The 15,557-nt window shown below is 45.9% G+C and overlaps 2 protein-coding genes across 2 annotated transcripts in view; both read left to right on the forward strand.

Moving 5' to 3' along the window:
- The first annotated feature begins 663 nt into the window (after positions 1-663).
- On the forward strand, positions 664-9,093 carry ncapg2 (non-SMC condensin II complex, subunit G2). The gene is made up of 27 exons (XM_037456702.2): positions 664-743; positions 987-1,088; positions 1,638-1,817; positions 1,949-2,063; positions 2,148-2,305; positions 2,430-2,564; positions 2,660-2,754; positions 2,831-2,987; positions 3,077-3,169; positions 3,259-3,384; positions 3,535-3,714; positions 3,802-3,954; positions 4,056-4,278; positions 4,374-4,471; positions 4,736-4,903; positions 4,988-5,058; positions 5,170-5,323; positions 5,429-5,596; positions 5,739-5,855; positions 6,039-6,206; positions 6,624-6,723; positions 6,852-7,075; positions 7,263-7,397; positions 7,514-7,617; positions 7,711-7,811; positions 7,916-8,015; positions 8,100-9,093. Exons 2-27 carry the CDS (start codon positions 1,011-1,013, stop codon positions 8,149-8,151), a joined length of 3,453 nt encoding a protein of 1,150 aa, XP_037312599.2. The 5' UTR covers positions 664-743; positions 987-1,010; the 3' UTR covers positions 8,152-9,093.
- Positions 9,094-9,192: 99 nt separating this feature from the next.
- The window catches only part of ptprn2 (protein tyrosine phosphatase receptor type N2), a 99,022-nt gene continuing 92,657 nt past the window's right edge, over positions 9,193-15,557 (forward strand). Inside the window, 1 exon segment of the mRNA XM_062559239.1 lies at positions 9,193-9,462. Within this exon segment, the coding sequence (XP_062415223.1) occupies positions 9,378-9,462 (85 nt within the window). The 5' untranslated portion in view covers positions 9,193-9,377.

Raw genomic sequence — 15,557 nt, forward strand, 5'->3', positions numbered from 1 at the left:
AATATGTTATCATTGGTGAAAGAAGTACTCAGATAGAAACAACACCATGTAGGAATACTCATTAACAAGACAAAGCATTCAATAGGTTACTTAAAAGGTACCTACGCTACATTTTAGTTTAGTGTATGCAATAAGAGTGTCTAATCGATTGATGGATTGGAATATTGTTTTCAGATACTGTTGTGTAGAATGAACTATGACATAATTTTTTAATTTTATATCAACAATTTAAATCTGTAACTAGCCACTGAATATATACAATAAATGTGGTGAAAAGAGTAGTATAAGTATAAGATCAACAAACAAAATGCAATTACTCAAGTAAAAAACCTGAAAACAAAGAACAGTACTAAAGTGTTTGTGTAACTTCCCTACACTGCATAGTTTGAGGGGGTTGGCCTCTTGAGCAAAACGTTGAACTGCAGCATAATTTCCCTCGAGGAATGTGTAATCTAAAGGGCAACTATCCTACAGGACAAATAATATCGAGTGCGTATTCACAGCATGACGCCATTGCGAAGACCTGTGGATCTGGGTAATACAGTCTGTAACATTTGCAGTGGCTTGTCGCCATCTAGTGGCTGTGGATGCAAATGACAATAAACGTGTCGTAATGCGTCATGACGCACGACGTCATGACACACCACGTCACGACGCACGGAATCCAAATTTGCGCGGGTTTGCTGTTGTTATGGGAGGCTGTCATCCAACGATTGACGCCTCACAAAATTATAAATAAGAAGGTAACTGACGGAGCTTATGGTTGATATTTTATACTCTCATGATTGTCGGACTTAATGCTGCAAGAACCAACGGATAAAATAAAATTAACTTCGGTTATTAACACTTTTAACGGTAACGACACACCGGGGCTGCCATATTTGTTTTGAATCTGTTACAGTAACGTCGCTCAGCCCCGGTTAGCTAAACTAAAATGAATAAAAAGCAACACTAAGGGTCTACATTACTATTTTCTTTCTTTGCAGGTTTACTGGGACAAAAAGGGAAACATGTCCAAGCGAGAAACGTTTCTAGAGGCCGCCTCTAAGGAAAATGTGGAGGATTTCCTCCGCTTCATCGAGCTCCATGTGAGTAAACTAAATATAAACCAGGAACCCTTCAGAAAGGTACTTTGAAGCTAACGTTAAAGGTAATACTTCTAATGATTATCACAATCCCTCAATTTTTTGACCCACACGAACTAGAGCTTCCAAGCAGACCATAGAGTTAAATCAACAGCTCTATAACCATATCTATACTATATGTTGAAATTTAATCATATAATGTTAACTGCACTACAAACTGTGGTAAGATACAATTTGAGAAGTCTGGAATTTGAGAATATCATTTGGGAAATATGTGTTAGGTTTGATTTTATTGATAACTCTCATGAACAAAAGAGAAAATTCTGGAAAGCAAAAAAACTGCAATTGTTTAAATCTGTAAGCAAAAGTTTGGTATTTTTACTTAATTATGAGCAATTCAAAGGGAAACAAAATGTATTTTCCATAAGTCATCTACTTGTCGGAATAAGCTGTCGTATGGTGGTCAGCAATTTAAAGCCTTTCTCCCGCCGTCTTCGTGTCTTTTTCAAAGGTCTCAAGTTGCTTACTTTCTCCTCTGTGTTTGCCGAGCAGAAGGACAAAGCAGATCCTTTCGATGTGGAGGAGGTGGTGGAGGAGATGCCCATGAGCCAGAGATCAACTCTCTGGGGAAAACTGAGTTCACTCCTTCAGGATGTGCTGCAGGAGTTACCTCCAGAGCGCTGGGTGGAGGACAGGGAAGACGGCATGGAAGTGGAGTCAGCTGCCGACCCTGTGAGTTTGTGTGCAGTCGCGACGTTAACTTTGACGGCATCGCGCTTTGATATTCTGACGTTAAACTATCAATCAAAAACCAAAATCTAATTGACACTTCTGGAGTCATTCACCGTTAATCTTCCCTTCAGACACATGTCATGGCTGTTGTGGATGCCGTGACGCTAGTGGCTTATGCGTCAATAAAGGTCCTGCAGGACGGCGACACCTACAGCTCCCTTCTGGAAATTGCCCACAGGCTTCACAGTCAGTGCCTTTCCTGATTTTCTTCTCTGCTAAATTTGATCTTTGATCTTCAAGTAAATCAATATTTATGTGTCTCTCCCTCAGTGATTCTGGTGTCTCTGCCTTTCTCAATGGCTCCTCTGCAGCGCGATATCCACGTGGTCTGCGAGGCCTGGTGGAAGAAGGGGCTGAAGGATAAAGAGAAGTTTGGCCGCACGGCTTTCCTCATCTCTCTGCAGAAGAGCTTCACCACAAAGAAACTAGTCAGTATATGTTCCTCAGTGATGCATCACATCAATCATCATAAGGGCCCTTTTCAAACTACCTTCAAATCGGGTAGTTTTGTTTTATTCTCTTTGATAACTTTGACGCTTTCTCTTTTCGCAGGCTGTTGAGATCCAAAGAGTCTGGAGTCTCCATGGTGTGCTTTTGAGTTTAGACTACACATCAGAAGAAAACAAGCAGATAATCGACTTGTTGCTCCAGTGCTTTCATCGTCCTAATTACCTTAGAAACGATGACGTGAGTAGAGATTTTGAGTATATGTTTTGTATCTTATTGAATTTGATGTTTTCCCTTTTGAGCCGCCGGCCCTGATGCTGTGTATATTGTCACAGGGAAAGCGATTCCTGGTGTTTCTTTTCAGCTGGAACGTCAACTTCATCTGTGTTATTCACAGCACCATTAAAAACCAGCTGCCGTTTTATAGCAAGTAAGACCCTTTCATTATTCCGTTTATATGTATCTTCTTATCTCTGTGTCGTTTACTACGGAAATGTTCACTGCAGGACCATGACTACTCATATTATGGAGATCTACTTCAGAGCATGGAAGAAGGCAAACGGCGACTTCCTGGAGAAGATTGAGAGCTCATGCATTCAGGATTTTATGCAGAATGCGATCTTCCTTCATAGAGCATCTCCTGTCCATGCCAAAGTTCGCCAGGTGAACGTATTGGCTCATTTTTTTTACCAGCGTTTGAGGTCATGTTTTTCACTGCATACTCACTTTTTTTGTGATCTCCTAATATGCAGATCATGAGCTATTTCCACTCACGGCAAGGCAGCAACAAGGTGGACAAGATGCTCTCTAATCTCTACAAGCCCATTCTCTGGAAAGCTTTAAGTGTACGGTTACACATTTTTAACTGCATGCTTTACTATTTTTTTTCCTGTATTTTATTCTAGTCTCATGTGTTTCTGTTTTATTTCTTTAGGTTCCAAACTTTGAGGTGCGTGCAAATGCCACTCTGCTTTTCACTGAGGCCTTCCCGGTCCACGACCCCGAGCAGAACACCCAGAATATAGACGAGACTATTCAAAAGCAGCTGGACACAGCAATGGTGAGAGCCATTGAAAACGTTCATTCCTTTTTTTTAAGAAGACACTTCTTAGGAAAAAAAAAAAGAAAGAAATCCAAGACACTCTGACACAGACCTTTTCAAAAGGATCAAAAAATGTCACTATTCCAACCACCAATCTGTCATCTGCAGGGCCTCCTCGATGACCCTCACCCCACCGTGCGCTCCAATGCTACCCTGGGAGTGTGTAAGATCCTGGCCAGGTGCTGGGAGCTCCTCCCTCCCACAATCATCAAAGACTTCCTGAAGAAGCTGGTGGTGGAGCTGGCGGCTGACAAAAGCTCCGCCGATGTCCGGTGCTCCGTCTTCAAGGTGTGAAACGCCGTTTCTCGCCTCGCTGTCAATCGTGTGATTGTCAACAGACGGGATATTTAATGACTTTTGGTTTGTGTATTGCAGTGTCTGACTATTGTCCTGGACAACAATCTAAGCCATCCGCTGTTGGAAAAACTCCTTCCCACCCTCAAGTACAGCCTTCACGACAAGTCGGAGAAAGTGCGCGTAGCTTTCCTGGACATGCTCATCAAGATCAAGGCCGTCCGCGCTGCCAAGGTACCGAACGGGTTGGCTCTCCTTTTTGCTTTTCGCAACAATGGGGGAAAAGTGAAAGTGCAGACAGCCTGTGCAGATCTCACTAATGTACCGCTCTCCAGTTTTGGGACGTGTGCAACATGGACCACCTGCTGGCCCGCCTGGCGATGGACTCCCATCCGGTCTCCAAGCGCATCGTCAACCTGCTCTTCAAGTCCTTCTTCCCCGTCAACGAGTCGGAGCGCGAGTGGTGCTGCCGCTGCATCACCCTCCTCCAGATGAACCCCATGGCTGCCCGGAAGTTCTACCAGCTTGCCCACAATCACACAGCCCCCACAAACATAAGTAGGTGCTGTGTACATGAGGCACAAAAAAAAAAAAGTAAGTGTCATGTTGCATCTGTGGTTGGATCACCCGTTTGTTTTTCTCTGCTCTTCCAGTAAAGATGATGTTGGCCATTCGCCGGGTTGTGAACAGCTTCATCGAGACAGACTGTGACCAGTCCGAGTTCAACGACAGCAACAAGGAGAACAGCGAAGTAAGACGGAGGCATTTATATGAGAAGTTCATGTGGATCGTCTTCTTTACTTTAAACCTTGACAAATATAGTCTTATCAGTTGTCAAAAATAGTGAGGGGAAAAAAGAAGCCTCTTTAATTTGTCTGCTTGAACCCTCTTTTTTCCCTATATTTGATCCACAAACCTTCGCTGTTTTCCCCACTTTGCCTTTCCCTACACCTCAATGGGATAAGGTGAGGACAATAAGACGACGTGCCTGACTGTCCCGTTCTGATGTCGACAGGTTCAACCTTCGCTGGGCAAAGACACGGCCGTCCTGTCCAGTCTGCTGGAGGTCGTGGTCATCCTTTGGAGAAGTGTCACGAAGGCCCTCAAACAAAACGAAGAGGCCCACAAGTACACTCTAGCCAAGTTTGGAAGTGTCATGAACAAGTATTTCCAGGCCTTTGAGGTACTTCACCCCCCCCCCCCCCCCCCCGTGTTGTTTTCTTTTGACGAGCATTACTGTGAAACGTTGATCGTTTGCTTCTCCCAGGATGAGCGCTGCACCGCTCCTCTCATCCAGCTGGCCGCCTTTATGCCCCCGGCTGCAGCTCCAGCCTTCAGGTATGCTCCGACGCATCCTCTGGTCCTGCTCCGCTTATTTCCTTTTGCCTCCTAAGCCACCTCTCTCTCTCTCTCTCTCTCTCTCTCTCTCTTCCCCCTCCGCCCCACCAGCTGCGGCGTGCTGTCCCGGCTCAGGCGCATGGACTCGAGTGCAGGGCCGAAGCAGTACAGCCAGCTGTTGGACTGCATGTGCAGCTGGGGCCAGGCTGCCGACGTCCTCGAGCTCATCACCGACTGGCTCACAGAGGCTCTGCCCAAGCAAGGGGTCAGTCAGACTTCCCCCCCCGGGCCCCCATTCCCAAAGGGCCCGAGTCACTGCACCTCAGGGGTTCCTCGCTGCTCTTCGTAAAACTCCTCCTCTCACTTTCAGGACAACAGCAAACGAAAGGTGCGTATCCAGGAGACGGCGGAGGCCAAACCGGACCTGGCCCTGGTCTACCTGGAGTACCTGTTCATTCGCCCGTCACTGCGGGACCAAGTGCTGGCGCTCGGTCCGCGACCTCTGAGGGAGCTGCACGAGGTTCTGGGGAACTGGAGGGTACGTCAGAGAGTTATTTGTCGCTATTTCGTTTCAAACGGACCCGAGTGCGTTTATGTTTCTTTTGTCAGCGTGGAGTAGACAAACGTCTTTTTAGAATCCGTCCTCGGGGGGGCAACCGGTGTGATATTTGTCCCGACAGTCGGTGCTGTACACTCACCTCAGCTCCGCCGCTGAAGATGCTAAATATCCCAGTGTGGAGACGGCGCTGAGAGCCTTTGTGCATCACGGTCAACTCAGTGCACATCTGCAGCACAGCGTGAGTCTCTACTTTATTACACTTTTATCCCTTGCAGGGTTCAGTTGATGTTTACAGTAATTTGGTCCAGCTTTACCGACAACAGGCCGCTAATCACAGCTCTGACTCCCGTTTGCGAGCCCGAGTCCTGTAGTTTCCTGCCTCTGTGGAAGTGAAAGGATGAAACCTTTGTTCGTGTCCTAGTCCTCAGAAGGTCGAGAACACCTCCTCTCTCTGGACCACGTGGCTGCGTGGGTCGCTGAGAGGGTGTTGCCCTTTCTGGCTAAACCAGCCACCAACGACAACAATGATGATGATGATGATGAAAAGGATTCAGAGAAAACTCAGCCGCTTGCTGCACGAATAACTGAGGTGAGCTCTATGTTAGTAATGTAAGCGTCAAGCTCTGGGGAAAAAAAACTGAGGGGGAAACGTCCACTAAAAGGATTAATTAAGCACCGCCTTTAAATTTAGCCAAATGGGTCAAATTTGTGTGGTCTCCATTAAGGGAGCTGAGGCACAGTGCAGGTGTAATGTTTGATTCAGGCACACTAAGTGGGAACATTTTTCATGATAAAAAATGACAGCTCCACGCAGAAAATGTGCGTCTGTAGAACTAGATCGTGGTCATTATGTCTTTTTATTTGACGCCCTCAGTGTCCGCTCATTTCAGAATGAGACGTGGCTCCGCAATGACTCGACAGCATCCGTCTTTGTTGTTGTTATTATAAGCGTTCTTTTCCTGGAGAATTAAACGATGATGACGATGGCGTGTTTTTTCCCCCCCAGAGTTTCCTCGCGGTGTGCCGAGACGTTTTGCTCGTGGGTTTGGCCGACGAGGCGTTCACGGGTCACATCCTCCACTTGTGCTCGCTCACCCTCCTCTCTGGTGAGTCTTTTTAAATGGCTTTTGTAGTAGTGGGGGGGGAACAACACGGGTACCACTATGCATGTTTCTATCCTAAAGATCATCCTGTTTCTTTACCTGAATCTTCTTATTTTGCGTCGTGTTTTCAGAGGCGGGCTACCTGTGCATTCCTGCGGTGCTGCAGATTTTGAAGGACGTGGCAGACAGCTACCTGCCCAAGCACAACAACAACAACAACAACAACAACCCCCCGGCTCAGGAACACGTGGAAGATGCGACCACTGTTGCCCTGGGCGTGGTGGCCAACATCTTCCAGAAGATCATCGAGCTTCTGGCTCGCCGTCTCAGGAAGGACCCGGAGGAGGGAAACCGGGTACGTCCACATCTGCACAGTGTGTTGATTTATTGCCTTGAGTCCACCGTGCTTGTTTATTTCTTACCTCCAGCTGTGTTAGCCGACTGTAACTTTGCAGTGGCCTTTAGTTTCTCCGTTAGGCTTCCTTCATTCTTTTATTTCCCGTGTTAAGCACATATCTCATCGCCTTTGTGCCCTCCACTAGCTGTGTCAGTCGGCCGTTCACGGCCTGGCGGACTTCCTTAAGGTGGCGCAGACCTGGGACAAAGCACCTCTCTACGGGGTCTTCTCCACCCTCTTTGCCGTCGTCGTCGTGGAGAAGAGACATTTGCTTCAGAAGGTGCGCCGACCCACCAATGCTTTTGCCCTCATCGCGTGCTGACTGGACTGAAGGAGTTCTTCCAGGCACTTCACCCACAGGCCCCGTGGAATGACGCTGTGCTCTTGTTTTTGAAGATGACCCATCCTGAAGAGGTGGTCACTCCAGAGTCAGTGGAGGACTTGCCTCCTCTGTCCAGCCTCCTACTGTCTGTCATCCTCAAATCCTCCTCCCTTACCAAGTAAACATTCTCTTACTCCCTCTAAAAGCTAACAGGGATCATAGATAATAAATATAAATATAAGCAGTGTTTGTTTTTGAATGTGTCCCCAAGGGCATTTTTGACAGAAGTCTGCTCGTCCTTCGACTCCGAGGCCATCAGCAGCCTGCACGAGCTGGCTGCCGTCCTGCACGTGTTGGCGGTCATCGGACGCAGTGAGTTCACGTCATGTGATTTTTAGATTTTTTTTATTTTTTAAAAGAGCGCGACCCCTTTGCTGGTTGAGATATATCACTTTTGCTTCATATTTTGCTTTCAGCGGGGCAGTCTAGAGCGAGTTTGAAGAGCGCCGCCACGTGTGTCCAGCAGCAGATTCACAAACACGCCGTCACATCTGGAGACACCAGAGACGTCCAGAGGTAAGTGGGACGACATGAGACAGCTCTGATTGGTCTTTGTTGCCTGAGCAGTCATGACTAACCTTTCCTCCCTTCCTGCCACAGGCTTATTTATGAATCTTCAGTGAAGACCGTGAAGGAAATTCTGGATTTATGAGTTGACCTATATCGTTTGTATTATCTAATATCCCTTTTGTGTTTTTATGGCGCTAAGGAGATCACTATATCCTGCTTCCTGTTTGCATTACAGAGAACCCAGGGAAACAGTTCCTTATATTGAATGATATTCTTCTTAAAAGCTTTCGCTCCACAGTTTAAATAAAAAGAACTGCGTATGAAATACATATATTTTTTCATGTCTTACTGTCTATGTTTATGTATCTGTTGAATCTGTCAGCTGTAGCTCATTTCTAATAAGAATAAAGCAATGTATTAATCCACCAGCTTGACTGGACTATACAATGGTTTTCTAAATAATAACTGTACAAACAAATCTCTTCATCCCTAAAAAAGGAGTGGCTCCTATTTTCAGAACCCATGCTGTTTTTCTTAAGTCAATATTTGTGATTGTTCATCCCAGGTACTCCCATGTAATGGCCTTATCTGGTTTCTAGCTACAAGGAGAGTAATGCCAGTGCGTCTGACTGCTCTGCAGTTATTCATTCCTCTCTATAACAAATGGGTTGGATTTATGGCACGTCTCATACCAAGGGGCTACATTTACTATATGTTTTAGTTAAGTGTACATGATTTAGAGGCAAATTTTATACTTTTACTACACTGCATTAATGTGTTGGCTATCACAACCTCCACATACATATACTGTATATAGACTGTTGCAAACTGGTCACATAATGAGCAGCAAATAGCAGGTAGTAGGTGTGTGTGTGTGTGTGTGATAATATATTATCTAATACATTTATTAATAACAATTCCTTCAGCATTCCAGTCAATGGCCATTTTGTAAATTGCAACCTGACATTTATTTTTCCACTGTCTCGCTGATAAAACGTGTTCCTCCCAGTGTTTGTCTTTCTTTTCCTTGGCTGTGTTTTCTTGTGTCGCTCCCACGGTTTCCGGGCAGCGATCAACACCCTAGCGCCCCTCCCTTCCTCCCCCCCCCCCCCCCCCCCCCCCCCCCCCCCCCCCACCCGCGTCCGTCCGTGCGTCGTCCCTCCTCGCCGTGCGTGTTTGACGTCACAGCGCTTTAGGAGCGGCTCCTCCCGCGCGGCTTGTCGCTGTTCGTGGTGCTGAAACGTCGCCTGCGTCGCGTCGCCCTTCCAGCGGTCGCTTCCCTCCTCGGTTCTTCTCTTCTCCTCCGACGCGCCGCTCAGCCCCGCGTCCTCCGTGCCATGGACGGGTGGTTCCGTGTTTAGCAGCGGTATGGATTCGCCGTGGTGTCCCGTCCTCCTCGCTGCATTGGCGGTGAGCCTCTGCTCCTCACCTGCCACCGCGGACAGGAAATTTGGTAAGCATTTGGTTCCATGGCTATTATTATTATTATTGTATGGGCTAATATCCGTGTTATCTCGTTATAACCCTGGTTTAGATGATCGTTCAGACTAACGGTGCAAAAGTTTGTCTATCGTGCTCTATTGTTCGGTAAGTGCACGCTGTCCTATTCTTGCCATTTCTTAAACTTGTGTCTGGCGTGGCTGGTGATGACGTCTGAAGATCCAACTGGAAAAGTTACATAACGCACCAGGCCCGATGCAGGAAGCGTTTATACAGTGGGACCGATATGACGAAGGAAGCCACTAGTTTCACCATAAACACTGTAAGGAAAAACAAAGCTGCAACTTTTGCAGTCAATGATGGCTTTTACCTCCAGATTGATACACTATAACTAAAATAATGTGTTTGATGGCTTTCATACCCATGCAAATTGCTCTACACATGCATCAAAGAGCATGCCATTTTAAATCTAGTTAAATATTTGATGATATCCTATTCCTCGGGCAAGAAAAGGGCAGATTTTATTTTTCAGAACTGGCGCGGCTATGTGGTCATTACCCTTGATCTGTTCCTGCGTCAGACGTGCCACTCTCATTTCAAACAGTATGGCCCGTGTCCAAAGTACGGCATTTTAGAGAAGCCATTGTTATAATTGCGCCCTTTGAGGGGCAGAAAGAGATCAGAGGGCCCTGATTTTACTGTTTCAGGTGTGTGTCCACCCGTAATCACACTTACTGGTCCAGGATCTGCAGTCCAGAACACACAGAATAAACTTTATAAAGAGCGAGAGGCGGATGAAGGTCTCACGTTGACACTCCTGCTCTGTGATGATTCATACCGAGCTGCAGCGTGTTGTCGGTGTTCAGAACATTTCCACAGTTAGGTGATTTTTTTTTATTTTCATGCGTATGATCTTGTCGGCTAAAAGGTAAGCTAACATAATATGTAAAGGCAGTGCTCGTTTTAAAAAAAATATTTGAAATGGCAATTTATGCTCACAATAATTTGTGAGTCAGTGTTTTTTCCCAGAGTGCATTTCTCTCATTGAATTTTCAGCAAGTGCTGATGTTACGCCCCTGCAATGGGGAGAAATAATCACGAGAGTGATTTTGTGGTGTTTCCTCAAGTAAATACGTTTACTAGAATGCATTAACGTTACATACATTTACAACATTGACCTTAGCAGAATAATCAGCATCTTTACATACATGCATTATTAACAGGTGAATTCCTAAAATGGCTGCGTCACTCAAGCTTAAACCTAGCTAACAAGCTAATGGCACACGTGCGGCTAAACCCTGCTCTGTATTAACGTTAACCCCCAAAAAACGGCATACACATTTACTTATCACATTGGACTCATCAGGATATCATTCCAATCATTTAACAACTGTAGAACTACATCATCATACCTGCAATGGGGAGAAATAATCACGAGAGTGATTTTGTGGTGTTTCCTCAAGTAAATACGTTTACTAGAATGAGGACAACCCCGCGAATTCCCAACTATGAGGTGAAGACTAAACCAATCGATCCCCGCACAGCTGATCAGGCCACACAACAGATAGAATACCATAGACCCATCATCAGTAGATTTACAGAATTCAAATAACAACATAACCATAATTTGTGTTTGTCACACTCTCCCCGGCACAATATATGTCGTCTCGACATTAACAAAAATGAACATTCCCTTTTTTTTCTCCCTGAGTTCAAAGGTTACAATTTGAAGATGGTCAACAGTCCGCAGATCATAAACACGAGGCCAGAGTCCAAGTCTGGTGGCTGTCCAGATCTATAAAAACAGCCTGTGTTTTGTCCATGACAGCAGATACAATGTCACCCGGGCTTAATCCCATATGACAAGTCCATAGGCTCACCCCTTCTGGAGCCCATCCATGAAGGAGGGTTGGAAGTAGTATGGCTGTAAAGATGGCAGCCATGGCACCAGTCCTGGTGCATGATAGTATGGCAACATCTGCTGCACTGGTTGAACACTGTAGCAGGAAGGGATACCAAGCTGATCATAAGTCATGCGCCTTGGTGGGTGCCTGTCTCTCTGTGGTCGCTGGTAGGGCAAGTCCTCGGATCCAGCAGCAGCAGCAGCACTTGATGAGGAAGAAGTTTCAATTGAAGGTCCATCCAGCACGTTTCTATCAGGTAGGTCTATTCCCTCATCAAACAGGCTTTCAGCAGGTGTGTTCAACCCCTCCAGCTGGTTTCCTGCTGGGGGCCTGTGTCCAAATCCATTTCCTGATTCCTCAAATGCTTCCTTCCTTTCCACTGGCACTATGGACCAGCTTGGCTCGTCCTCATCGCTACTCCCTTCGTCTGTTTCCAGAGTTTGAGGTGCAGACTTATGTCCCTCTTTCGATCCTCTAGGTTTGGCTAACTCTGGTTGTGTCTCAAATGGCAGGTGATCACAGGGCATTAGCAAATTCCTGTGGAGAACTCTGAAGCGTCCCTTCCCTCTTTCTGGTCTTACTTCATAAATTGGCAAATCAGAACCAATCTGTCTCACAACTGTGTGAACTGTGTCCTCCCAATAGTTGCGGAGTTTTCCCGTCCCTCCTCTGGGTGTCAAGTTTTTTACCAAGACCCGCTCACCAGGTTGCAGTACTGAGCTCCTTACTTTTGTGTCATAGTATTTTTTACTTCTCTCAGCAGCCTTTTGAGCGTTTTGGTTCACAATGTCGTATGCTTCTTCCATACCTTGCTTCCATTTTTCCACATAGTCTCGCTGGTCGCTGGAACCTGAAGTCGCGTGCAGCCCAAAGAGCATATCAACTGGAAGTCTTGGTGATCTCCCATAAAGGAGGTAGAACGGAGAATAGCCGGTTGTCTCGCAACGTGTACAGTTATAGGCATAAACTAGTTTGTTCAATGACTCCTTCCAGTTAGATTTTTCTTTTTCAGTCAGTGTCTTGAGCATTTGTAAGAGCGTTCTGTTCATCCGTTCCACTTGGCCGTTTCCCATCGGATGATAGGGTGTCGTTCGGGACCCAGCCACCCCACTGAGTTTCTTTAACTGACTAAACAGTTGATTCTCAAATTCTCCTCCTTGGTCGTGGTGGATGCGAGAGGGGAAGCCAAACTTCAGAGCAAAATCATTAAAGATCAGATTTGCAGCAGTTTTTCCGGATTTTGACGTGGTGGCATATGCCTGGGCAAAACGTGTAAAGTTATCAACAATGACAAGAATGTACTCGTATCCGCCTTTGCATCGGTCAAGATGGAGGAAATCAATGCACACCATCTCAAATGGCTGTGTTGTTACCATATTTGTCAATGGAGCCCTTGTGTTATGGCAGGGTCGTTTTTGTTTTAAGCAAATGCAGGTTTTAGTTACATAGTGCTCGATTTCTGACTGCATGTATGGCCAGAAGAAACGATCGCGTACTAAAGATACTGTGCGATCAGCACCTTGGTGTCCCATGTTATTGTGCAACTCTTCCAACACTTTCCTCTTGTATTTTTCTGGCAAAACCAGTTGTTTGCGGGCAGTTGTAGTTCTGTACAGGATGCCATCACCGTTAATTGTCAGCTTGTCCCACTCCCTCATCAAACATTTTGTCTTTGTGCTGAATGTCCTCAGCTCCCTAGCCTGTGGCTTTGAACCTGATAGTTTACTCTTCAACACAGGACCGATAATCAAGTCACATTTCTGCGCTTCGCATAACTGTTCAGTTGGTATGGGACTGATTGAAGCGGGCGCTGGCTCATTTTCAGCCAAGACTGACATGGATGCAGCTGTGAATGCCCAAGTTGCAGGGGACATGGTCTGTACTGCCGCAGCTTGGGTAGCAGCAGTGATGATGTGAGGTGGCAGTTCTTCAGAACATTCTCTCATTAATGACTCAGCATCCAGCGGCATTCGTGATAGAGCGTCAGCATCACCGTTCTCCTTCCCTGGCCTATACTTGATAGTGAAGTGGAAATCAGCCAACTCTGCCACCCACCTGGAAGTGGTCGCGTTCAGTTTGGCAGTCGACAGGATATAGGTGAGTGGGTTGTTATCACTATACACAGTAAAGGTTGGAGCATAGTACAGGTAGTCACAGAACTTATCAGTGATTGCCCATTTTAAAGCCAAGAATTCTAGTTTTCCTGCATGGAGGTGATAGTTCTTTTCAGCTGCCGTTAGTGTGCGAGAGCCATAGGCAATAACTCTGAGCCTGCCATCCTGTCTTTGATACAAAACAGCTCCAAGACCTTGGTGCGAGGCATCAGTGTGTAGAACAAATGGCTGAGTGAAATCAGGAAAACCCAACACTGGTGGATGGAGCAAACACTCAATCAATTGTTCAAGTACCTGTTGGTGCTGATCTGTCCATTCGACCGGCTTGCCGGACGGCACCACGTGACTCACTTTCTTAAATCTCTGTTTTCCCTTCTTGTTACTGCCAGGAGTTTTATCAATGTCTGCTTTTAGAAGGTCATACAAGCAGCTCGCTCGTTTTGAGAAGTCTTTGATATACTGCCTGTAGTAGGTGAGTAGGCCAAGCATTTTTCTAAGTTGGCCCACTGTCTGTGGTCTGATGTCTTTCAGTGTTCTCACTGCTTCCAGGTCAGCAGGATCAACTTTGTTGCCCTCTTCAGAGACGATTCTTCCCAAGTAGCGGATCTCTGGCTTGAATAAGTCACACTTACTTGGCTTCAGTTTAATGCCGTATTCCTTAAGGCGTCGCAGCACTCTTTGCACATCATTGACATGGTGATTGAAGGTTTTACTGAAAACCAACGTGTCATCCAGATAAGGAACGCAGATGTCATCACGAAGTCCTTCCAAGCATTCCTCCATACAGCGCTGAAATGCTGCTGGAGCGTTCATGAGGCCAAAGGGGATACGAACCCACTCATAGAGTCCCCAGGGAGTTACAAAAGCTGTCAGTGCTTGACTCTCTTCTGACATGAATCCCTGATGGTAAGCTTTGCCTTGATCTAGTAGGGAAAACCACGATTTTCCACCTAGACTGTTCATGATATCTTGGACCCTGGGGATAGGCTGACGATCAGCATGGGTCTTTCTGTTCAAGTCTCTGTAATCTATACACAACCGGAGGGTGCCATCTTTTTTTCTGACGCACACGACAGGTGAGGAGTATGATGAATTTGACTTCTTGACCCAGCCATGTGCAATTAAGTCATGAAGGTAACCTTTCATTTCCTGGTAAAGTGGGCTAGGCACAGATATATATGTGCGTTTGACTGGTTCAGTGTCCTTGAGAGAAATAGACATCTGCAGCTTGTCAATACAGCCAATATCATCATCTGATCTTGAGAAAGAGAGGCACTCTTCTCGAAGCATCTGTTTCACTGTTGCTCTCTGATCTTCTGTAAGGTGGCGCAGATCTACAGGTGGATCCCACAGCTCACATTCATGACTTGTAGGCTTAGTACTTGTGTGATTCACTGTGGCTTGTGTTTCAGTCTTCTCAAAAATCTGAGTGGGCAGGACTGTCATAATGTTCTCTATAATACCGATGAACGTACGTCCTGCCAAGGTGATGTCATGGTCGGTCGTGTTAGAAACATCAACAGAAATAACTGGAAGCACATCTTTCCTGACTTTGACAAGTGTGTCGTGAAACTCAAGACCATCTGGCCACTGGTTGTTCAGGTCTGGCTGAAACAGCATAGTCATGTCCTCTTTAAAAGGCTGTGCAGCTACACAACAGTTAATTTGGATGCAACTGCGTTTTGAAATGACAACTCCTTTTCTCTTTGTTTTTACCGCATACTCACTTGCTTGTTCTGCACTAACAGCTTGTATGAAGGCATTTACCTTGTTTCTTTTGAGGTTTGGGAAAGCTCTCCTCACTGTGTGGTACTTTTTTGTCTTTTCAGTCTTTGCAAGGATGTGTTCAATAACATTGAAGCCTATGATGGGACGAGACAGGTGCCAACCTTTCATTACAAGCACTGGAATGATCATTTCTCCAGATTGGTCAGTTTCAGAAGCAAGCCTAAATGTCATTTCAACCCACCCCAAATAAGGCATTTCAGTTCCATTTGCAGCAGTCAATGTGAGATCATTAGGTGAGTCCAGGATCTCTGAAACATCTCTCAGTCTTGTTGTCGGTAAGTATTCCTCCTTCCATCTTTCAT

This window comes from Pungitius pungitius, chromosome 19 (genome assembly GCF_949316345.1).
Source record: "Pungitius pungitius chromosome 19, fPunPun2.1, whole genome shotgun sequence".
NCBI classification, from domain to species: domain Eukaryota; kingdom Metazoa; phylum Chordata; class Actinopteri; order Perciformes; family Gasterosteidae; genus Pungitius; species Pungitius pungitius.